At 40.4% G+C, this 24,698-nt stretch overlaps 1 protein-coding gene across 1 annotated transcript in view; it reads right to left on the reverse strand.

The window, feature by feature from the left end:
- Nucleotides 1-24,698, reverse strand: part of cdh7 (cadherin 7) — a 174,371-nt gene that overhangs the window by 41,421 nt on the left and 108,252 nt on the right. Inside the window, exons 5-9 of the mRNA XM_023950079.1 lie at nt 22,758-22,925; nt 18,818-19,005; nt 16,388-16,641; nt 15,364-15,500; nt 9,949-10,070 (exon numbers count right to left, since the gene is read on the reverse strand). Of these exons, the coding sequence (XP_023805847.1) occupies nt 9,949-10,070; nt 15,364-15,500; nt 16,388-16,641; nt 18,818-19,005; nt 22,758-22,925 (869 nt within the window). The remainder of the gene's footprint in view (nt 1-9,948; nt 10,071-15,363; nt 15,501-16,387; nt 16,642-18,817; nt 19,006-22,757; nt 22,926-24,698) is intronic.

The raw sequence follows: 24,698 nt of genomic DNA on the forward strand, positions 1-24,698 counted from the left end.
CAAAGCAAACATTGCATATGTGGTTCACTTCCTCTGCATGGACCCAAACCGTTGTTCACTTATTACCTACAGTATCTTAGGTTCCTCTACTCTTTCTCATGACTTTATTACTTCTTTGTAGTTTCCATAACTCTTAGCCATGACCTCTACTGCCACCTCCCCTAAACACATACCTGTGTACTCCTAGTACACAGGTATGTGTACCATTGGAGTTGGAAAGGAACTCCATCCAGACAGAGTTCTACAAGCTGCAGTATGTCACATGTGATGGACAGCCGAGGTTTCACAACCATATCTGCCCTTCCATCGACGTCACTCAATCATCTCACCTGTAATGTGCTTTTTTTCTTACAATTGTATAGCAGCACCTAATTCTGTGCAGTTTTAGCTCAATCAAATATCAAATGTTTGGTTGCTGTCATGTCTTTTTAGCTCCTCTTTTTACTACCATACATTTTGTCACATTTCTCAGACTTAAATAGATGATGTTAATCAAGGGGCTTGATTCGGGTTACAGACTGCAATGATTGTGATTGATAATACCAAAAATACAAAATATGAATCAATCCTTGTGAACATGCGTGGATAAAAGCACTCTTTTTTTTTTTTAGTAATCAGCCATTGTGTGCTGTAGCTAATTCAAGTAGACTGCCTTACAGCAAATCAAACATTGGTTTCTCTGAAGTCTTGTCCAATTTAAAGGCATATATGCAGATCTAAAACTAATTTTTTTTTTTCTTTCTCTGTTGTATCTAATCTGCCATCTTCTGCCAAAGACTGATGCAGAGACCTAAAGTTTTTGAACAAATGAAAAAAAGGGGGGAGCCCCAGGAGTGAGGAGAGGAGCAAGCAGCAGATGACCAACTTCACTCAAGTATGTAATGGTTACACTAAAGTGATTGTACAACATGACCTCCCCCCCTTCTCACTGTCCCCACTGCCCATGCCCCTTCTACCCCATCATGATATCAATTAAAGTTATGGCAGAAGACAGACGCGCCGATGAACCGTAACAAGTGGCATCTCCAGAGAGAGCCGGGGCCACGAGGCTGCCTTAATTAGGCCTGAAAAATGGCAGGTTATTCCTTCCCTGCGTACCCTGTTAATCTGTGCTACAGAGACACCAAGTCAACTCTGGCCCCGACTGGCAAATGTTATTATTTCATCTTTGCTGCTGCTGTGAATAAGCCAACGGGCGTGACAGGACCAAGATTTTTTTGAACAAAGCTTTAGAGGATAGAGTGCACGGTCCGTACAGCCAAGTGCTCACTGTTACAGCCACACAACAGGAGCATTACTCATTAATTAGGAATGAGGGAAGTGGTGGAGCGCATTTCTGACAGGTAATGAGTCCACCCAGTCCGTCTGCCAACACACTGCCGACACCTCGTTGGAATTCCAACTGTGTGTTCACATTCAAATGTCAGCCTCTCTCTATCCCTTTGCTGTGAGGGTGTTTTTGGGTGTAAATTTCATCATGAAATTTCCATCTCACTTGCTTCATTATGCAGTCTGAAGGTGCGATCCCACCAGTGCACTTCAATGTTGCCCAACACAAGGTTGTATTTGAATGGGAATGATTAGAAACTGAAATGAGTGGAAAATAAAAGCCTAAACAATCACAGCTGCTCTGTGGCCCTAAGTCACTCTGAAAAAAGTGGAGGGAAGAGTTGGATAAAAAAAGGTTTTTCATACAAATTCATCCCATCTGGAAGGCAGAAGGTGTGTGTATATATTTATGAGTTATGTCTATATTTCAGTAAAATAAAAATAAAACTCTTTGTAAAAGCAATTTCATACCGGGGATACTGAATAGTGTAGATCCAAAACATTAAAAACCACAACTATTTATAGACAAAAAACAAAGTTATAATGCATTAGAAAAAAGTCAAGTACCGTAAACAAATACTTCTTATTCATTCACAAGAGCTTAAAAGGAAACTTTTATTACCACGTCGTAAGGACCCATTTTGATTACAATGGTGTTTTTAACATAGTCTTGTGACATTTTTCAGAGATGGAGGACATAACAAAAGCTAAGCTTAAAGTTGCATTTCTGAGTATTTCTTTATTCAAATTGTTGTGAATCAGGGCGGATGAAGAAATGCTGTTTGAAAAAGAGATTATTTATGACTTCAAGCTCTCAGCAACAAGGAGGGGAAGAGGGGGTGGGGTTTCTCTACTCAGAAGTGAATTTCTAATAAACTACTGGCACTCTGTTTAGTTTAGTGTTTTTGCACATTTAAAACAGCAAGACCACCATTAAAATGCCATTAAGTGCAAGCACCTAAAAGGCTTATTTAAGGCCTCCAACACATTCATTCATTTTTATTTTTTTTTGGGCTGCACGGTGGCGCAGTGGTTAGCGCTCTTGCCTCACAGCAAGAAGGCCCCCGGTTCAAGTCCCCGCTGGGGGACATGAAAAACACAATATCAATGGGGGACCTTTCTGTGTGGAGTTTGCATGTTCTCCCCGTGTATGCGTGGGTTTTCTCCGGGATTGTCCATAGGTGTGAGTGCGAGAGTGAATGAATGTGTGATTGAGAATATCTACCCTGCGACAGACTGGCGACCAGTCCAGGGCTTCCCTTGCCTACGCCCAAGTGGCCGGGATAGGCTCCGGCAACCCCGTGACCCCGAAAGGGAATAAAACGGTTAAGAAGATGAATGGCCTCCAACATATGTAACTTAAAATATGGAAAAGAAAATAATTAAACAAATAAATAAATAATAGAACCAGTGATAAGTCACAAGTATTAAAATAAGTTTGACAATAGCAAACAAAAAAAAACAGTAACTGTAAAATCCAATGTGATAATATGCCACCAATAAAATGATGTTAGTGTGAAAGATGTGTATAAAAAGCAGAGGAGTAAGACCCTTAAAAAATCACAATGAGTAATTTCAATTGACAAAAGATCTGATAAACGGTTTTTACACAAGGCCTTTTTTCCAGCGCTACAAAGCCAGCTGTTGCGGCCGCGTGTGGCCGCCGCAACCACTTATAAACCTTCGGATGGTTCAGGACACCAAAGCTCTTATGTGCAGTGGGAAAAGAAATAAATCCCACAAGAGTCTGCATGAAAGTTCAAACCTCTGCAAAGGGTGAGGAGATTCAGACACCACCAGGTCAGAAAGCTCTCCTGTCATCTGCTTCCAAAGCCAAAGACCGCTTCTTTTTTGTTTGTTTTCCAACAGACCAACATGTAAACATGTAAAATACGTCATTTGGTAGATTTTCCCGCCAGTCAAGGACAGTCGCGTCTGCATCTCCAGTCCCCAATCCACAGATGCCTCTGTTCCATAAACAAGTAAGCAGAGACACAAGAAAAAAAAAAAAAAACACGCACAACCTTGGGCTTTAGCCCAGCCCTCCTAATCTGCTGATGCGTGCCAGTCCCGTTCAGTTTACAGAAAGCAAACACAAGTGTTATTGCCACACACATAAATGTAAATGCATAATCAAAGAGCATAAAAATATAGTGGCATCCCTGATTACCTCCACACCCCCATGACATTTTTTTTATGAAAACATTCCCAGTGGTGTTTTAATTTTCATTATGAAGTTTTTAACCAAAGTCCCACAACTTAAATGTCTTATTATAATGTACTATATATATATATATATATATATATATATATATATATATATATATATATATATATATATATATATATATATATATATATATATATATATATATCTAAATCTAAATCTTTTGCATCTTCAGGTGAAGTTTAATAGCATATATCACACATTTGCATTAGGCTGACGTCTTCAGTGCTTTTTGAATTTTTGGGAGTCTAAAAGTAAACATTTTGCATTAGAGATGAAGGAGCTTTTTCTGACATGTTTATTATGGAAATATATTCTGGCTTTTCTCTATTTTTGTCACATTTATGTTTTATTTGATAAAAGAGACACACTGTGACCTTTTTTCAAAAGTTCCTCGAGCTGTTAATGAAATGCCTTTGACATGTTTTGGTGAAAATATCTCAAAGCTTCAATAAAAAGGAGAAAAAAAACAGCAAAAGAAACTTTTTAGCCACATTGTTATGGCTCAGTTCACTGTGGACACTTTTTGGAAGTGTGTAAGAGCTGATGTCTCAGTTTTGTTTTTGGCACTTACAGAAAGCTGATCTGGGTCTGTGATGTCACACTGCCAGACATCACATGAGGGTAGATCACAGGCCAGCAAAGATAAATAACAAAACAAAAAAAAATGTACCGTAAATTCCGGACTACAAAGCGCACCCGATTACAAGCCGCACCCACCCATATTCACGTGTTTGACTGCTTTTATAAATATACAAGCTGCGTCAGAGTACAAGCCGCGCATGTGATAGCCGATATTGTCATCCTGACAGATCACGCCCAGCATCCCAGAGTGTGTGCAATTCATTAGCACATTGTGGGTGGTGCCAATTTTGCCTCTGGGTCACGTATTTGAGTGTACCGACATCTGACAAACAGCATGGACCTCTATTCTGTTCACAAGTCCCTCAGTTATGGTGTTTTTATTTCATTTTTTTTTTTTACTTATTGACAATCTAGGTATCTAACATAAAATTACAAACAGTAACCATATAATCAACATTACATCCCTCAGTTATAATGAGGAAATTTACATCCGCGATTCCACATTTCCCATGAGTCTTAGGGGCTAAAGGCGGGGCCAACGCCCGGCTCGCCATTCTGTTGTACGTGTTTAAGAATTAGCAGCAGTGCATGGAGGGGTGAACGGGAAAAGCTCTCCTTCCGCTTGTGTCGCGGCAGCGTTATGGGAGTAACAGGACTGGTTAGAAAACACAACGGTAAAATAAAGCAGCGGCGACTGAAAAGCGCGCGCCTCAGCGCGATACGCGCGCCTCAGTGCGGCGCGTGCGTCAGAATTCAGAAGCCTCTGCACTCCGCGGACGCCTCTGCGCTCCGCTCCCGCCCTGCGCGCTCCTTGTCTATCTACTCCGACACCTCTGGCCAGGGCGACTTCAAGGAGGAGCACTTCGTCCCCGTTGCGCCGGTGGATGGAGCAAATCGTTTCTGTGCAGAGCAATCGGACTTAAAACTGTACGTTTTGTGTATGAGGGGCGGATGCGTTGTTACGTGTGGGAGCCTTCAGACTGCCATCGGCCCCGCAGCTCAATCAGCAGGAGAAGATGTCTCCAGCTCACACGGAGGCTGTGAGTTTTTCAAAGCAAAATTCCGCTTTTACGGTTTCCTTAGAATCCGTAAATGGAGTGTAAATTCACTCCATGCGCTGTTCTCTCCGTCACGCAGCAAACCGGCTTTTCCAAACCCGTTGGTGACGGTGGACTTTTTTACGCTGCTTTTAACGATTGCTTTTAACTTGAAAGCTTCATCATATTGTAGCGGCGATCACGTGCACGTTGGGTCTAATGGCCCCAAAGGATTCTGGGATGCGGCCGGGCATGCGTGTTTCGTTTTGTTGAACCATGACTGAAGTGTCTAAGACCTGAAGTCAAGTCCATGCTGTTTGGCTGCTAAGAGGTGTGTTGGATAATAATGCCTCGTGCTTGGTGTTAGATAGAGAATACAAACTATTCACTGAGTTCGAAAATACGTACATGGCGGCCGCCAATTAAATCCATAAATTAGGCCGCCAATTAAATCCATAAATTAGGCCGCCAATTAAATCCATAAATTAGCCGCGTCACTGAAAAAGCCGCAGGGCTGTAAACGCAGGAAAAAAGTAGCGGCTTGTAGTCCGGAAATTGCGGTACTTCAAAAAATCCGTTAGCGAATTAAAATCCTCACCGAGAAGTACGGGACTTGATTGACACGCAGAACGGCCAATCAAACATCCTCTGATACATACGTCACTGCACATGCGTGTTTAAATACACTCAGCGCAAATTCTGTCTGTCGTCAGAAAGTCGCTTTCCGCCAAGTCCCCGGCAAAAGACCACACCGGCCCGGCCTAGCTCCCATGCCAAAAGAGTGTGGGCACCCCTGCATTAATGTATGGTCTCTAAGGCAACCATTGAAACATGAGGTGATAAAAAAATCTGTACTGTGGACATGACCCTTGATCTTTGACATCATGGCATACTTTTTTTTCTTTGTAGTTCTTATTGCACAAAAAAATATATATTTTTTTTCATCTCAGCGCTGAATCACCAACAGACAATTTCAGAAAAATCAGTCACTGAAATTAAATCTGCAATTTTTAAACAAATGGCTAAACAGTTTTTTTTAGGAATTTTTTTTTTTACTGGGAGTAAAAAAAAGAAACATTTCTGGACTGTGGCAGCTATTGCCAAAATGGCTTTTTTAATTTCTTCCTAATCCTTACAGCTCATTGAAATTTAACCATGAAACAAATTGTGAAAAACTTGTCTAGTTTATGTCCAAAGTCCAGTCCGTGGGCCACATGCTGGCCACAGTCAGATTTCTATTGGTTCCTGTCATAAAATTAACCATTTTCGCCCCCAGCCCTGAGTGTACGATGTCTTGTTTGTGATCGGCTACATTGATTTCATTATTAGCCGTCGTAAACCTGTGGCTACACTGTTGCAGGACCCTTCTGTCTCATTTCTGAAATGTGAACTGTAAATAACATCAAGGAAATCTAGCAGCGAGTGTCGCTGCTCGTAACATTGTGGTCTGGAGAATTGGGGACATTTCATTTGATATTGAGAGACAACGGGAAAAGAAGTTGGGTTTGAATTTTTTTTCATTAGCGCAGGACCAAACCACACCAAAGCAATGCGACACCGCCCAATGGCTAATTTAGACAATGATGTGAATGTCAGGGAAGGGCCAAACAAGAGGAAAACATTTGTCAAGATAACTATCTTCCTGTTCTCATGATTTGAATTCAGAGGTTTACAGAGAGCATTTTTATAGGGAATAATATATAAAATTTCAAGTGATCCCAGATTTAATGTTGACAGTAGCTTTTTTTCTTCTTTTTATTTCTGGTCTTCAAATATCAAATTATCATTAATTATGGTAAAAATCAAAGTATTTAGATACATTCCAATGCTATATGAAGAAATATAAAGTATCTAATTACAAAAAAAGCTTTATTAAACCTGCAAACTAACTCTTGCATTTTATGTTATGAGGATTTACAGAAAGCACGCTGATTGGTTGGCCCTCAAACATTTTCACCGCACCAAATCTGGCCCTCTTTGCAAAAAGTATGAACACTCCTGGTGTGCTTCTTTGGAATTATATGTTCTGAAATTGAGATAAGGCAACCTATTAAGATGTAATCCTTTATTTGAGACTTTTATTCTTAGTAAATAAAGACTGATGGCTAACACTGTTAAAATGAAACAGAACTGCAAACCAAAATGCTTAAACACTGGTTCCTGACTGGAAAAATGACTTTTGGATATAAACATTTCAACACTTCATTAAGCTACAGTGTGATAAAAAAAATGGTTGCTATGGAACCTGTCATCTTCATCAAAGAAGAACTTTTGAAATAAAACAAACTAGAGAAAACAAAGCCTGAAACCTTAAGATGTTAGTTCATTTGTCTCTCTTTCAGAGACTTTGGTAAATATGTTACAACCACTCAGATTTTCCCACACATTTAATTCATTTTTAGGTTGGGAGAGTATTTGGCATTACCAGGTTAAAATCAGCTCCAAGCTGTGGGAACTCATTTTGACTGAAATACTTTAAGCCAATATGGGCAAAATTTGAATTTATCATAGAAAGTCTCTGAATGGACGAGGACATAAGCTGTTTGCAGCGGCTTCCTGCTTTACCGCAGAGGAGCTGCTGGCTACGCCGACGGGCCGTTTGGAGCAGCCTGAGTTAGGAAAGCTATCAATTAACAAGAGCTGAATAATTGCAGATCTGCTCCACCTTTTCCAGCTGATTACACTGTCATGGGAAACGGCTGTGGGCAAGCTGGTTTTACTGTTAAGGGAGTGTCGCACAGCCACTTGCGCAAATTGCACGGAACAAAATTGATCATACATGAGTACACGCAAAAAACTGAGAAAGGTGGTGTTTTTTTTACGTGAAATTTTAACACATGTATCTCGAATGAATAATGCTAAAAACAAAGAAGAATTATGAATAAACCACCCAAAGAACACGTAAATCAACTTAGAACATGAACCGCGCGTGACTATTCCACTGTTTATATGAAATTAATTATTGAATCCTGCTTCTATTATTTTAATACGCGATATAAAAGTTATACATCGGTGGTACATGCCTGAAAAGTCCATTAGACAAACGTGGAATGGTTTTGGAATGCCACAAATTTGTGTACGCATCGTGCAAAAAACATGCACAATTGCGTAAGATTTATGTAATAATAGTTTATACACTACATAAAATATGCGTAAACTGCATATTGCAAAATTTTTGAACAGCTCAAAACCAAATTCATGGAAAGACCCGTCCGCCGAAACCCTCGACGTATGAGGTTCAGTTTGTGCCAAAAATATGAAAATATGTTTTTGTGTCCACTGTCTATGTCTTTGGTCCATTGTCTATGTCTAGTGAGCTTGGATTGAGTTCATTAATCATTGGTTCATGCTTTATGTTTTAAACTTTGCATTTGTCTTTGTTATTGCTGTTACCCCATGCCTTCTCACTACGTCGTCAGGAAAGTCCTTAACAACCTTTGCTTAGGTCGTTTGCTACATCGTTTCCCCATGTTGTCGGAAAAGTCCTTAGCAACCGTTGCTAGGGTCGTTTGCTACATCGTTTCGCCATGTCGTGTCGTTAGATCTAGTCGTTTTTCAAATTTTGCCAAAGTCATCAGAAAAGTGCTTTGTACGGCTGGTAAATTGTTTCCTGTACTACCACGCAACAAAAAAAATATGACTGTTAAAGCCGGTGCTAGCGTTAGCCATGACAAGCACGTTTTTTTAAAATAAACTTTATTGATATTCCTGCACACGCGGATTGCTAGAAAGGGGGGAGGGGGCATGCGTACAACGGTTATACGTTCCCGAAGCGACTCTTGCCAATTGTTTTAAGTTATAAGAGTATGGCTTCAATGAAACTATTATTTAAAAGTCTTTTAAAAAATAACTGATCTTTATCAAATATGTTGTTACAAATCGCGTGGATAAAGGAGAAGCAGACGAGCCAAAAAGAGCATAACAGTGGTCCTGATAGCCATACTCGTGTGCAGGAATGTCAATAAAGTTTATTTTGAAAAAAAAAAAAAGTGCTTCTCATGGCTAAACTAGCGCCGGCTTTAACAAACAAGTTTTTGTTGTTGCGTGGTAGTAATAATTGTATAAATAATTGTATTGCAAAAAAAGGTGTTCAGGCAAACATTATACTTTATACTGTAACACATCTCTCATACAAACACTTCACTTGGTGCAAAATGAAGAAAAAAAAAGAAAAACTATCATTTTGGTTTATGAAATCATTTGCTGGTATTCCTATCAGCATAGTTTCAAAAATAAAAAATAGTAGATAGTAAAATAGTAATGCAAATATTAGATTTAAATAAGGACCTCGGCCTTTACAATGCAATTCTAGTCAATTGTTCTTTTTTAAACTTTTGCTTTCTTAAGCTTTTGTCTCCCTTTGTGAGCAAGTTTGGTCCTTTGCCACAACGTGATAATTCAGTGCATATTCTGTCCTGCCTCAACATTTGGTGGATCTAAGCTTGGCTTCAAAACAGCAAGTTATAGCAACCATTCTGTGCCAGATTTTAATGGATGCTATTCAGATGGGATTTAATTGCGGTTTAAGACTGCTTGCAGAGTTAGGAACAATCAGAAGTGAGTAAATGAACGAAACCTCTAACAAATGGCAACATCTATATTTTCTATTCTTAAAATTAAAGGTTATGTTTTTGACAAAGCTGCAGAGTGGATGCTGTGACTGCACAGGGGAGGCTTTTTTTTATGGTTGTGAAAGTCAGCAGGAGTCGATCTGCAAGTGTGTGCAGAACTCACTAAAAAGATGTTAAAGCTGTCTCTTAGTCTTCTTACCTGTCCTGCCATGGCGTTTTCACACAGCAGAGTTTCGTAGTCCATGGCAAAAAGCGGGGCGTTATCGTTTATGTCCAGCACCTTGACGACAGCAAAGCCTTTCCCAATCTGGGTTGGATCCTCTACAAGAGAAGACATTAAAGATGTGGTTGATTAAAGGAAATTTCGAAAATGTTCCACAACATTGACACCAAGTCATCCGCTTCTTTTGCTGAAGTTTTAAAAACAATTTGGTGACCGAACTTTCACTGTTTCTCATCCAGAACTCTGTGACTCTACTCCTTTGGCCGTTCGTCTGACCTCAGAAATTAATTTAAAGCTACACTAAACACTTGTTTAGTGTAGCTTTAAGTAGTTATTATCTGCCTTTTAAGTCACAATATAAAGATCCTTTTTTATATGGTTATTAATATGTTTGTATTTTAATTGAATCCTTTTATCAGGGGCGGAGCTAGAATATTTTACATGATGGGGGTGGGAGGACGTGGAGAAGACTTTGGAAGGGTGGTAAAACATCAGAGAGGAAGGCCATTACAAATGAAAGGATAAAAAATATATATATTTTATTTTTATCTAATTCAAATACATTGATTTTATTATTTTTTGGCAAAGAAGGAGGTTTAGCCAGGCGTTACCACGACATCAGCCAGAGATGAAGCTCTGACATTGGCGCTGACTGATCTGATGCTGATAAGAAGGGTGAGCGCACCCTCGGGCCACAGACTTGTCATTGGACTGGGCTGAGCTGATGAAATGTGAGTGACTGCAACTCAGATGCACAACATCCCACAACTAAACAGTCCACGGACCCTTTCTCACACAGAAGGAGTCATTTACTATAAATACTGTTCCATCGCGGCGCAGGGCAGGGGGCGCGGTTGAAGTCAACGCTGTCTCCAGCTGAAAACAGTGTCACATTGTGCACGGGGGGGGTGTTGTGACATTTTACATGGCTATTGTTGCATGCTCTTTGTTGCTATATTAGGCAACCACTCACACTTGGGATTTAACCAAGAAGCACGCAGCTTTGAAGGCAAGAAGCTTGAAAAGGTTCTGCCGCGCTCAGCCTCGACATGTGAAGGCAGAGGAAGTGCCAGGCTGAGAAGCTGCTTGTCTTTTATAACTTATCCTGATGTGACGCAGCTGTCTAAACTGCTCAGCGGAGAGTGTGCCGATTATTGTTGTCCGCTGTGTTTGCAGGATGACAGTGGAATGACGGGAAGGGGAGGGGGGAGGTGTTGGCGTCCTTGGAGCACTGACAGAGGAACAAAAAGGCGCTTCTTCACATCACATTAACATTGTTCACCCGTGGGCGAGACCGCCCGCCCTTAGTCAGCATCTCATCCTCATGGCTTGGGGAGACTTGGAGGTCAAAACGATGACATGTGTGTGAATTAATATTCCCAGACAGCCCTTTAATGACCCCACAACTGCTGCTGTGGAGTGTCATAGTCAAAATATTAATGTACTCACTGGAAAATGTACATGTGAGATCCGTAGAGCACCATTTACAGTTGTACGGTGGCCCTGAAGGGCAAATCACATCAACAAAGCGCCTGATGCAAAAAAAACATTTTAAAGATCACCCCAAAAGCTAAAATAGCAAAGAAATTAAATAAAGAAACAGCATTGCATTTTAGAAAGAAAAAAAAAAATCAGAAACAAAAGTTATTTCCAGAAGATTGTTGTATAAACGAGACACAATGAGAAACCGGCAAAGGAAGGTATTACGGTACATTGCTGATTGGACGATGACATCCAGTATCACTTTATGCCAAAAACCTTTGGTAAAAAAGATGGACAAACATCATCATCCAGTCAGTCATGTCCCATAATACCTACCTTGTCCAGTTTCAGTATTTACAGAAATAAAAACGGAATGTTAGAAAGTAAAACACAATAAGAAAATGTTGTGTAGAAAAAATGGGAAGGTTTAATGCCATCATCAGGATGATTATATTGGAATGATTTAGGTCAGGCAAGTCCAAAGTACGGCCCCTGGGCCAAATGTGGCCCTGTAGTTTAAATTTCCAACAGGCTTTAGCTCCTTTCATCTATTTATCTACAACAAACTAACTAGGAATGAATGGTGAGAATAATTGATACATTTACAATAATGTTGGTAAGAACTTCATTAGACCTATTTGTTTTCCCTGTGAGGAAATGAAAAGTATGTCCTTGCAACAAAATGTTTATTAAACAGTTCATTTAGATTTAATATTATTAAAATAGTTTAGCCAGTGATTGGCCCTCATGCATGAACATTTTTACCTTAACAAATCTGGCCCTCTTTGCAAAAGGTTTGCACACCCCCTGATTTGTTTGACGACTTTACGGTGTCATCATCTTGGTGGGACGTAACAAAATTGAAACCACACATTTTTGAACATTTGCAAATAGACATGACACATACAGTGTATTATTTTACCCTCAGGTTAGTTCTTGATTTTTAAAAGTAATGTAAAAAGCCATTGAAAGTAGCAGCAGATTTGTCATAGAAAAAAAATCCCAACATCTAAGAAACACAACTAGAAAAAACCTTTTCAGAATAAAGTGAATAAGCTCTTAAATCACAGAATGTGAAATGCAAACTGTTGGATCTTTTTTCTTTTTCTTTCAATTTTATAACTTAACCCCAAATCCAAACCAGATATCCTTTTTTGATGCTAAAAAAGCAGAAACAAATGTTTTTTTTTTCTCTAAAACACAAAAAATGTAATAAAAGATTCATTGACAACCCAAAATAGTTTCTTGCAGCAGCTTCATCTAGCTCCAGTTCTGAGTAAAATGTTGAGAAATGTCTCAAACCTCTATCGCTGTAAGGGGAGGTTTCACAAATGTATTGTCTTAACCCTTGTGCTATCTCAGATGACCCCCCCCCCTTACATTGACGTGTTCTCCCTACCATGACAAAGGTGGATAAAGGTAGAAAGATTTCATGTAGTCCATGGACACCAGTGAAGATCACAAACCATTGAAGAAAAAAGGTTCAGAGCACTGTCTAGTGGGTCTAGATCAATGTTTTTCAACCAGTGTGCTGCGGCACACTAGTGTGCCGTGGGAGATGGTCAAGTGCGCCGTGGAGAAATTGCCCTCATTAACTGATCTAAAAACATTTTCCATCTCCAGGAAATCAGCTCTTTGTTCATCCAAACAGGCCCTGATAAAACACTGAGGAGTTAGGAATATAAAAGATCTTAAAATTACTTTTTCTTTGTGTTTATTTAATTCTATTAAAGACATTTTGATAAGAATCACGGTACCGCGATTTAGCTGCAGCTATAACTGTGTAAGGAAAAGTCCCGCCCCTTTAACTGTCTCCGCCAATCATTCTTGAAGGCTTAATCACATGTCATCAGTCTGACCAATCAGAAGTGGTTAAAGTCTTCACTTCCTTGTTCTTAATTCTGCTGATAAAGTCGCTCAGTTCTAACAAAAATACCAGCTAGAGCTCGTCTTTAGCTGGTGGTTCATCTCTTTGAAAAAAACAGCCGCAACTTCCTGCTTTTTCTGCCACAACTATCACAAAAATCCATGTGAGATTGCGCGCGGGGGGGGGGGGGGGGGGGAGTGTCGATCAATACAGACCGTGAATTTCTGCTTTTTTTTTTTTTTTTGGATGCTGGTGTGCCGCGGGATTCTTGTCAGGGTTAAAGTGTGCCGTGGCTCAAAAAAGGTTGAAAAACACTGGTCTAGATGACCCAACTCCCAATGTTAAAGTGCCTAGAATGAAACAAGAGTTAAAAGAAGTCTCTCCTGTCCTTCAGGTGAACTGCTGGGTCCTGACCTGCTGTTGTGGCTCCTCTGTGCTGTCCTATCCTTTTGTGAGGGTTGTTCTCTTTAGTTTCTCAGAGCGCTCTGGAGTGTGCTGAATAGTATTGACCTCATTTCTCTGCTTCTCACTCTGTTTTGTTCTTGGGGTGATCAGTTTTTGCCTCAGTTTGTTGTTGGGTTTGTAATGTTGTGTTGTGTGTGAAGATCTTTGACCAACAGACCGTTCACACCCGCCACACACGAGCAAAAAACCACCACCCTTTGCCCTTCCGTCTGAGCCACAACAAGACCCCCACCAACAGGACATTAGTTGATCATTCTGATGAACACTGGGTTATAGACTTTTGTATTGGCTCTCACATCATCTAGTTATTGACTTTTAAGCCACACCTCTGAAACAGTCAACACAATAATAACCTTAATTTCCATCAGCAGTTAGAACTGAAGCAGGAGCAATCAAACATCTTTTGGATTATATTTTTGAGACCAACTCTCCTAAAGATCAGAATCTTGTCATAACAAGATCTGGATGACAGAAATCTTTACAAGAAATATACAGACAGTTTGGCTCAGATTTACCCTACCAGAACCTGTGTATGATGGCTAAAGTAAGGTGGATCTTGAACGTTTAGGGCGTGCACTTTAACCCTTTAACATCAGAGCTTTAGACCCAATATCGACGTTCTCTGAATTACCGCTCTTCATCCATTTACGCAATTAGCATCATACCAACAAATTCTGAAGCTGAGAAAAACAGCTTTGCACCACTCAAAGAAGCTTTGTGCTGATATGCAACACTTCACAGTACGGTAAAGTTATGCTTTCTGGCTCAAAGCTGCTTTTCTTAGCTTCAGAATTTGTTTAATTACTGAAATAGCCAAAACGTTTGGTCAAAGACTGTGTTTTTCCCTGTCACCGGGAACAGCGTTGGTGTTAAATGGTAACAAGGAGACCCGGGCTTCTTTAATTTTTCAGATCACAATGAAGGAAAATAATTCACATGTTTGTGGCATAACCAGTTATGGTTCTTGAATTCAGCATCAATCACTTGCATGGTTTCTGTCTGAGTAAGTGGTTAGGGCAAACACGTTCAAATATAAAACAGGCCTCCAAACTCAACTATTCTCACTGTTAACCCAATAAACATTTCAAAATATTTATGATAAATTCAAAGCGTCATGTGGATTTTTTTCATGTCATCTCCTTTAAGCTATTTTGTGTGCAACCTAAAATGAGACAGTTGCTTTAACACTCCCTTGGCCTTACCGTCTTGGTTTCGACTCTGGCTTATGTATTTGATTGAGCTTTCGTGTGCATGTCCTAAGCTTTGACTAAAAACAAAATTCAAGGATGTGACTTCACGTCAGAGCCAACAAACAAAAGACAACGCAAACACTCAGCACTAGAGGCTTCTGCTCCTATGTTGTTGTTTTTTTGGCCTATAAAGGAGGGCAGAGGATTTGATCTTTTTTCAATAAAAGTTTGTCTCAGGAGCCAAAGACACTTCAGACTGTGTCAAAATCAAAAGATTGACAGGTCTGTTGTCCCTGGTAATGGCTGCCAAGGTGAGATTGGACGGCTTCAGGTCAAAAGGAGCATTTATTAAAGGCTTACTCTGACTCATGCTGTAGGGAAACTTACGGCTCTCAATGGCAAAGATGGTGAGGTTATGGACAGAGTTTGCTTCACGGTCCAAAGGCTTGGCTGTGCTGATGACTCCACTTAAAGCATCCACATTGAAGAAGCGCTCTAAGTCTGTGTTCCTGTCTATGGAGTACCTGGGAACAAAGACGCAAATGCCAAAACAAGCTATAATATTTTCCAGCTTTTGACAGGAGACCTCTGAAAGACATTCTAAGCATCATTTAAACAAAAATAAATGGAACACACTTTCAGATCTCCAAAAACTACAATCTATACTTGGAACTTAAAATTGCAAAACCCCATTAAATCATCAATAAAACCAGGGACTGCCCACTTGTACCACATTATTAAACTTTAATCAAATCCTTTCAATGCTCATCAATTTGTATTTCCTCGGGAAAATCACGAGTTCAATTAACAGACATCCAAGGGGTATTCCTGCTATGTAATTTGACTCTTGTGGGTGCATTAGTTCCACAATAATTTTCATTCCAATTGATGCCGTAAAATATATTGCTGATTCTGATAACAGTCGCTCCAGCAAAAAGAGGCAATTTTACAGCTACAATGGAGGAGTAATTAGATTTTCTGATTAAGAATACCAACAGTCCTAACAGACTGAGCATGAATACCATACAATATTCATTCAATTAAGAAAGAATGTGCGGGGATCTCAAGACAGGCTGAAAGGCGCTTGCTTTGAGTCACAAATGCCACCACACAAGTGTGGAGTGTTGACCCTCCTGCAGGAATGCCCTTCTTTTGTTCAGGAAGGCATTTTCCTTTTGCAAACGTGGCACTTGTTAACCCCATACCATCTGGCCCTGTCTTTGTGAAAGCCGTGCGGCAACTTTCAAGAATCTGTGGGGGTTGTGTTGGCAAATAACACAGTACTTGGTTGCACGTGGCCTTTTGTCTTGATTTGTTTTTATGATTACCTCTTCGAAAACCCAACAATGAAAAAAAAATGTTGAGAACATTTAAGGACTTTATTTATTGCAGAGAAAGAAGTCATTTGTACCTGATTGCACTGTTCGAGGTATCTGGATCGTGAGCTGAGACTCTTCCTATGGAGGTGCCCATTTTGGCGTCCTCTGATACGACCATCTGGCTCAGTGGAGAGGAAAAGATTGGTGGCTCGTTCACATCTTCCACTGTTACCTTGACTGATGTTGTGTGACTAAAGGGGCCCAAACTCAAAAAGTTGGAGTCGATATTCCTGTTTGTGGCTTCGATTTTCAAAGCAAAGCTACTTCTTGTCTCAAAGTCCAGCGGCTGAAATAGGAAAATGGAGAAAACACTTAGAAGATGCTCATGTTCTCATTAAAACATGTTTGGCTGTGATTGTCTTTGTCTAAATGTCCTACCATCTCATTAATTGGGGAAAACAATTCAAGATAAAATTGTGAATAATGAACATTGATGATAACATTTCACCACTTTGATTGGCAGAATTGTTTTTAAAAGCAAGAATGACCAGTTTAAGGTCATGTACCACAACATCTTAATTAGATTCAAGTCTGAAATTGCAAAATGAGACTAGTGGGGTTTTCTTCTTAGCAGAGCAAAAAAACATCAACTTCATTTATAGTTTAATCATGAACTCTGACCTTTAACTGAACTGACCCTTTATATATTATATATTTTATATCAACTACAATGGTATATTCACTGACCAAAAATGTAAAAGCAACACTTTTGTTACTGCTCCCATTTATTATGGTATGAACTCAAAGATGTGAAACAGTTTCCACATACACAAAATAACCAGTTCTCTGAAAAATTGTCCACAAATCTGTCTAAATCTGTGATAGTGAGCACTTCTCCTTTGCCAAGACAATCCATCCAACCTCGCAGGTGTGCCATATCAAGATGCTGATTAGACAGCATGATTATTGCACAGGTGTGCCTTAGACTGGCCACAAGAAAAGGCCACTCTGAAATCTTCAGTTTTGTTTTATTGAGGGGGTCAAGGAACTCAGACAACCAGTCAGTATCTGGTGTGACCACCATTTGCCTCATGAAGTGCGACACATCTCCTTCGCATAGAGTTGATCAGGTTGTCTATTGTGGCCTGAATGTTGGTCCACTCTTCTTCAATGGCTGTGCGAAGTTGCTGGATATTTGCAGGAACTGGAACACGCTGTCGTATACGCCGATCCAGAGCATCCCAAACATGCTCAATGGGTGACATGTCCGGTGAGTATGCTGGCCATGCAAGAACTGGGATGTTTTCAGCTTCCAAGAATTGTGTACAGATCCTTGAAACATGGGGCCGTGCATTATCATGCTGCAATATGAGGTGATGTTGTTGGATTTACGGCACAACAATGGGCCTCGTCACGGTATCTCTGTGCATTCAAAATGCCATCAATGAAATGCACCTGTGTTCTTCGCCCATAACATACGCCTGCCCATACCATAACCCCACCACCACCATGGGCTACTCGATCCACAACATTGACATCAGAAAACCGCTCACCCACACGACGCAACACACGTTGTCTGCCATCTGCCCTGAACAGTGTAAACTGAGATTCATCTGTGAAGAGAACACCTCTCCAACGTGCCAGGCGCCATCGCATGTGAGCATTTGCCCACTCAAGTCGGTTACGACGAGGAACTGGAGTGAGGTCGAGACCTCGATGAGGACGACGAGCATGCAGATGAGCTTCCCTGAGACGGTTTCTGACAGTTTGTGCAGAAATTCTGCGGTTATGCAAACCAACAATTGCACGCTCCCTCAAAACTTGCGACATCTGTGACATCTGTGATTTCAGATTGGCCTTTTCTTGTGGCCAGTCTAAGGCACACCTGTGCAATAATCATGCTGTCTAATCAGCATCTTGATATGGCAAACCTGCGAGGTTGGATGGATTGTCTTGGCAAAGGAGAAGTGCTGACTATCACAGATTTAGACAGATTTGTGGACAATATTTCACAGAACTGGTTATTTTGTGTATGTGGAAAATGTTTCACATCTTTGAGTTCATACCATAAAAAATGGGAGCAATAACAAAAGTGTTGCGTTTAAATTTATGGTCAGTGTAATTCAGTTAGTGTATATATTTTATTTTCACATTTTTTATTACACATCCTTTTTTAGTCTTTTTAAATTCCAAGAGTTTTGCAGAAAAAAGGTCAGATCTGACATACTTACTTTAACTTCCTGCTTAACATGGATTCCAAGTAACAACCTTAAATTATTAATCAGAAAATGTGTGAAACATTTTAAAATTCATTTTTATCTGAGGTTTGGCAGCATAATATCTAAAGAGACTGGAGCAAATTTAAAAGACGGGTTTGATCCACATTCTTGCCAAAGCTTATTGCCAAATTTTATACACAGATCTTTTTGACTAATATTTTTTTAACTGAGGCGTTGTTGTGAAGTCCTTTCATATACAACAGAGCGGTGATTATGACAACTTGTTTATTATTCAAGCTGTACCTTTTGGAGGATAATGACCCCCTCTTGTGTGTCCTCATCTGTTGTTATGTTGAACATGCCGGGTCCGTCACCGTCCATGATCCTGTAGTCGATCTCTGCGTTGGAGCCTATATCAACATCTGCTGCTTTGATTCTGGCCACCACAGATTGCAAAGGGAGTGACTCCAGAACTGTGGACTCATAGCTCTCTGCAGAAAGAAGCACAGGAGTGCATCCTTATAATGGATGTGCTCATTTCAAGGCAGCAGTGAACCCCCAGTTTCCAGTTCAATTAGCACCATGGACAGGAGAGGAGGCTAAAGCAAATTATGTCATTAAGAAGTGAAGGAAAATGGTAAAGGGGTGGAAAAATCCCTGATTCTTGTTTTAATATTTCTGAGCAACTCCTCTTTTCCTCTTAAATCCTACAAATAAATTTGATAAAAGAAATAGGAATGGATGAAATGTCTACTCAAGGATTCTATTACTCTGAAACTCCATTGTGCTTCCAGAGCCTTTGTTTGACCCTCCTGGATTGAAAGTCCTCAAACAAAAATAAAGACGGGAGTCACATTCATAACCATAATCTCCCCGATCGCCATGGCAGAGCTCATTACCAGACCTTTCTGTGTTCCTCACGGTGCCTCCCTCAGCCACCGTCTAAATGCTAATCTGCCTGACATTGTTTGCCGCCATGTAATCTTTATAATAGCTTTTTAATTTGCCATGGAATAGCAGCCCTTTAAAGGACCAAAAAAAAAAAAAAGTACTTTCCTCCCACCATCTTGGCTTTGCACCCCTCCCCCTGTCTGTCATCTCTTGCAGATAACCTTGCCCCCCCTTCCAACTAGATGCTGTACTTCAATTCTTCATCATATTGACCCTGAATTCCACAAAAGCCGTTTTCGTCTCAGTGAGGCAGTATTGGGTTAAAACGACACTGATGGCTTCTTTTCCAGACTTCAATTCTTTGTACCCCACCCCCCACCCCCCAAGGGACCAGTGAATTGACTCAGCTTCAAGTCCAGTGGAGAGTACACAAGCCAGTCAGTCAGCAGTTGGGCTATCAGCAGCAAAAGCAATTGGCAGTGCTTGGGATTATCATGAGAGGCTCTGCATGTCTTTGAATCCACAAGCTTGGCCTGGAACCCATTAGCAGCCTGTGAAATAAACTGACAACAAAAAAATGATGCCGGATTGATCTTGGTGTCCGAGGCCAGAACCAAGCCAGCGTTAAAGAAGAGGCCAGGAAGAAGAAGCCAGGACGTTTATGCATTTGGTTCTCACCAACTCCCCCAAAACAAAGCATCAGCAGCTAATTTAGACTGCAGATGTTAATAAAAAATAATATGACCATAAAGACCAAACCTAAAATTTATGTGAGGAGTTACAAAAGTTTTTTGTTTAAGAGGGAAATCTGTAACTCTGCATGATTTCATTTGGAAGTTTGAGTAGTTTTCCAGAGATACATGGCTCTGGAAAAGCCTTCCAAATTATTGAGAAAGAAAGAAGTGCATGATTACTGAAAGTAAAATGTGCTTTAAATTTCTGTATCAATGATCTGGCAAGGCAAGGCAAGGCAATGCAAGGCAAGTTTACTTGTATAGCACAATTCATTCACAAAGTAATTCATGGTGCTTCACAAAACAGAAAAATGCATTAAAACCACAATACATCATAGAAATAATCAATGTAAAATTTACTTTAAAAGAAAAGAACAATTTTGAAAATTGATTTAAAAAGAAAGGAATGAAAGAAAAGTGCAGATAGGACCTTTCAGTCATATACACGGCTAAACAGAAATGTTTTAAGTCTAGATTTGAACATGAACACAGAAGAGGCCTGTCTTACGACTTCAGGGAGGCTGTTCCAGATTTTAGCTGCAGAATATTGAAACGCTGATTCCCCTTGTTTAGTTCTGACTCTGGGAATCAACAGGAGGCCGGCCCCTGAGGTCCTCAGAGTACGAGATGGTTCATATGGCACTAACATGTCAGAGATGTACTTTGGTGCGCGGCCATGGAGAGACTTGTACACAAGCAGAGCTGCTTTGAAGTCTATTCTTTGAGGTACAGGGAGCCAGTGCAGAGACCTGAGCACAGGACTAATGTGATCATACTTCCTGGTTCTGGTCAGGACTCGAGCAGCAGCATTCTGGATGTACTGAAGCTGTTTTAAAGCTCGTTTGGAGAGGCCGGTAAGCAGGCCGTTACAGTAGTCTAACCTACTGGAGACAAATGCATGAATAAGTATCTCCAGGTCTGGCTTTGACATTATGTTTTTGATTTTGGCGATATTTTCAGTAAAATGCCGCTGATGTTACTGACTTGATATGGCTGTTAAAGTTCAGGTCAGAGTCCATGATTGGTGATGATTTCTGACTTGATTTGAGGGTTTAAGAGACAGAGAATGAAGGTAGCTGCTGACACTTTCTCTTTGTTTTTGTGGGCCAAAAATAATAATTTAGGTCTTGTTTGAGTTTAGCTGGAGAAAGTTGTTCTGCATCCACGCACTGATCTGTTGGAGGCAGTGGCTGAGGGAATCCACCGGCCCATATTCACCTGTTGTCAGTGACACATAGATCTGAGTATCATCTGCATAGTTGTGAGAAGATATGTTATTACTGAGTCTGTGTCTGAAACACAACTCCCAATTTCAACAAAGTATTTCCTGTCTTCTAGACAAGACTTGAGCCAACCCAGTCTTGGAGTCTGTGCAAAAGGATCCCATGATCAACAGTATCAAAGGCAGCACTCAGGTCTAGCAGGATTAAGACAGAGACTTTGCCATCATCAGTGTTCAGGCGGATGTCGTTGGTTACCTTGATAAGAGCAGTTTCTGTGCTATGACGGGGTCTAAAACCTGACTGGAAAACATCAAATGAATTGTTTAATAAGAGAAAGTCAGTGAGCTGTTTGTAGACAACTTTTTCAAGGACTTTTCCTAAAAATGGCAGATTAGAGATAGGTCTGTAATTATTCAGTACAGTGGGATCAAGACCGCTCTTCTTCAGGAGGGGTTTAATGACTGCAGTTTTTAAGGCCTCGGGAAATATTCCAGATTGAAGAGACATGTTAACTATTTGAGTAATTGGTGGCAACACACTGTTCAGGACAGACTTAAGAAATCTAGTGGGTAACACATCAAGGCAGCATGTAAACGAGCTCAGACGGGTGATGGTCTCTTGGACAGTTTGGTCAGTGACAGGTACAAAGTGAGTCAGCCTAAAGTGAGTAGGTGGCCGTTGGATAGTTATATGTGTTGTGGAGTTGATGGCTTTTTTAATGCCCTGAACCTTGTCATTAAAAAATACAGCAAACCCATTACATTTAGGTGTGCAAACCAGTTCTATTGGTAGCTGGGTTGGAGGGTTAGTTAATCTGTTTACTGTTGTGAACAGGATACAAGAGTTGCTGCAACTTCCAATGATTTCAGAGAAGTACCTTTCCCTTGTTCTGCATAAGATCTGGTTGTAAGCGTACAACTCCCCCTTATACATTCCATAGTGAACCTGGAGTTTTGACTTGCGCCACTTTCGCTCAGCTCTTCGGCACTGTTTTTTCTGTGCCCTGACTAGATCATCGTTCCTCCGGGGTACTTTCTGTCTATGTTTTCTCAATTTAACCTTCATAGGGGCAATGGCATCTGCACAGTTGATGTATTATTTGAGTGGGTCACAGCTCGCAGAAGAGGTATGAACTGGTATCTTCCTCTTTCGGCTTCTCCCATCAGGGGTTGCCACAGCGAATGAGTCGCATGGTAAACTTGGCAATGTTTTACGCCGGATGCCCTTCCTGACGCAACCTTCTCAAACCGGGCTTGCATGGAGGTGGAGAAGGGAACAGGGAGCAGCCCGGAGTCGAACCCTGGTTGCACGGACGGAAGGCGCCGCAAACCAGCACGAGCTAAACCGGCTCCTGGTATGAACTGGTATATTATAGTTTTTAAAATGGGGTCTTACCGTGAGGGAAACGTGGTGGATTGTCGTTGACATCTGTGAGTGTCACTGTGACGGTGGTGGTGCCGGACAGGCCTCCCATTTGCCCGACCATGTCTTTGGCCTGAATAACCAACACGTACTGGTCCCTCGTCTCTCTGTCCATGTTGGACAGAGCTGTTCTGATGATCCCTGAGTAGGAAACCAAAGGGACAAGTCAAGATTCAAACTTGTTGTTGATTCAACGCAGTTTACCAGCAAAAAAAAGCTTGGCAAGCCCATTACCAAATGTAACGCAAACACTGATCCATCCATCCATCCATCCATCAATCCAAATATACATTCATTCATCCACCTATACTTCAATCCAAACATCCTTTATCCATCCATAAACTCATCAAAACAAACATTTAACCATCGAAACATCCATCCTCCAACCATCTAAACATTCATCCATTCAAACATCCATCCAAAAATCCTTTTATGCACTCATTCACTTATCTATCAATCGAACCAAAAAAACTTTAATTATCTTTCCAAACATCCATCATCCAACTATCTAAACATTCATTCATTCAAACATCCATCCATCTATCCATCCATCCATAAATCTATCCAAATATCCTTTATTCAAACATCCATCCACCTATTCAAAGATCCGTCTATCAAGTCACCCAAACATCACTTAATCTATACAAACATTTTTTATGCATTAACCCAAATATCCATACATCAATCTACTCAAACATCCTTTATCCAGCTATCCAAAGAGAAAATAGCTGTAGAGATTAAAAATTGTTGAAAAATGAAAGCACATTCAGAACACCTAGGAATTATTTATTTAGGACATGTTGAGCTTTAATTTTGTTTGTGTCAAAACAAACATTTAAAAAATGGTTCACACCAATAATTTAAGCAGCAGTGACAAGCAAACATTTACTGGAGGTGTCCATCATGGCCTATTTACAGTGACCAATGTGCTACAATGTGGTGTCAACACAAAAAGCAGAGCAGGCTAATGTTAAGGTGCTCTCAGAAAACACAAGGAGACACTTTAGCCTGGGGGGCTGGCATCATCTGTCTATCCATCCATCACAATTGATCTAAATCAGAAAAAAATAACAATCGTGATAACAAAGCCATCAGATGACTTTTGTTTGCCTTTTTTCACTGCAGCCACTGCCTGAAATCACCACAATTCTTTTGAGCAAAGTAAAAGTAAATATGCCCAAAGAGAAAATATTTGAATAACTTCTTATATTGGGATGCACAATAGTGTAGTGGTTAGCACTCTTGCCTCACAGCAAGAATGTACAGCTTCTAATCCAGGCTGGGACTTTTCAGTGTGCAGTTTGCATGTTGTCCTTGTGCATGTGTGGGTTCTCTCCAGCTTCTTCCCACAGTCCAAAACCATGAACTGCATTATTATAGATCAGTTAATGACTTTAAATGAGGTGAGAAAGTGAGTGTATGATTGTTTTTAACTGATATGTCCTGCAATGGACGGGGGGTACCCTACCTTTGCCCTTCAGTAGCTGGGTAGGCTCCACCCTCCCAATGACGATATAGTGGAATGCTCTGGGTTTACAAAATGGACGCAAGAATGTCTGTGTATTTAATTCTATCTTCCAGCAAAGAATAATTATATTCACAAAAAAATTAACTAAACGCATTAAAATGCAAGGAAAGTCACCTAATCTTTCAAAGGCAATCATGGTTGCTTTCAAAGTTAATGACTCGTTCCACACAATGTGTTTTATTCATTAAAGAGTTCTTAATAAAGAGTTCCAAAAGAACACAGATGATTACTAATGAAGAACCACACAGAGCACAGGTTCAGCATAAATGAATTAGATTTGGCCTTGTTATCCTGTTCACCAACCAATGAAGAAGATCAAAGGATTGAAAACCTTCAAACATGATTAAATTCTTATGAACCTTGAAATGTCTCAACTTTTCATGTAA

The sequence above is a fragment of the Oryzias latipes genome, chromosome 20, assembly GCF_002234675.1.
Source record: "Oryzias latipes chromosome 20, ASM223467v1".
Lineage (NCBI taxonomy): Eukaryota > Metazoa > Chordata > Actinopteri > Beloniformes > Adrianichthyidae > Oryzias > Oryzias latipes.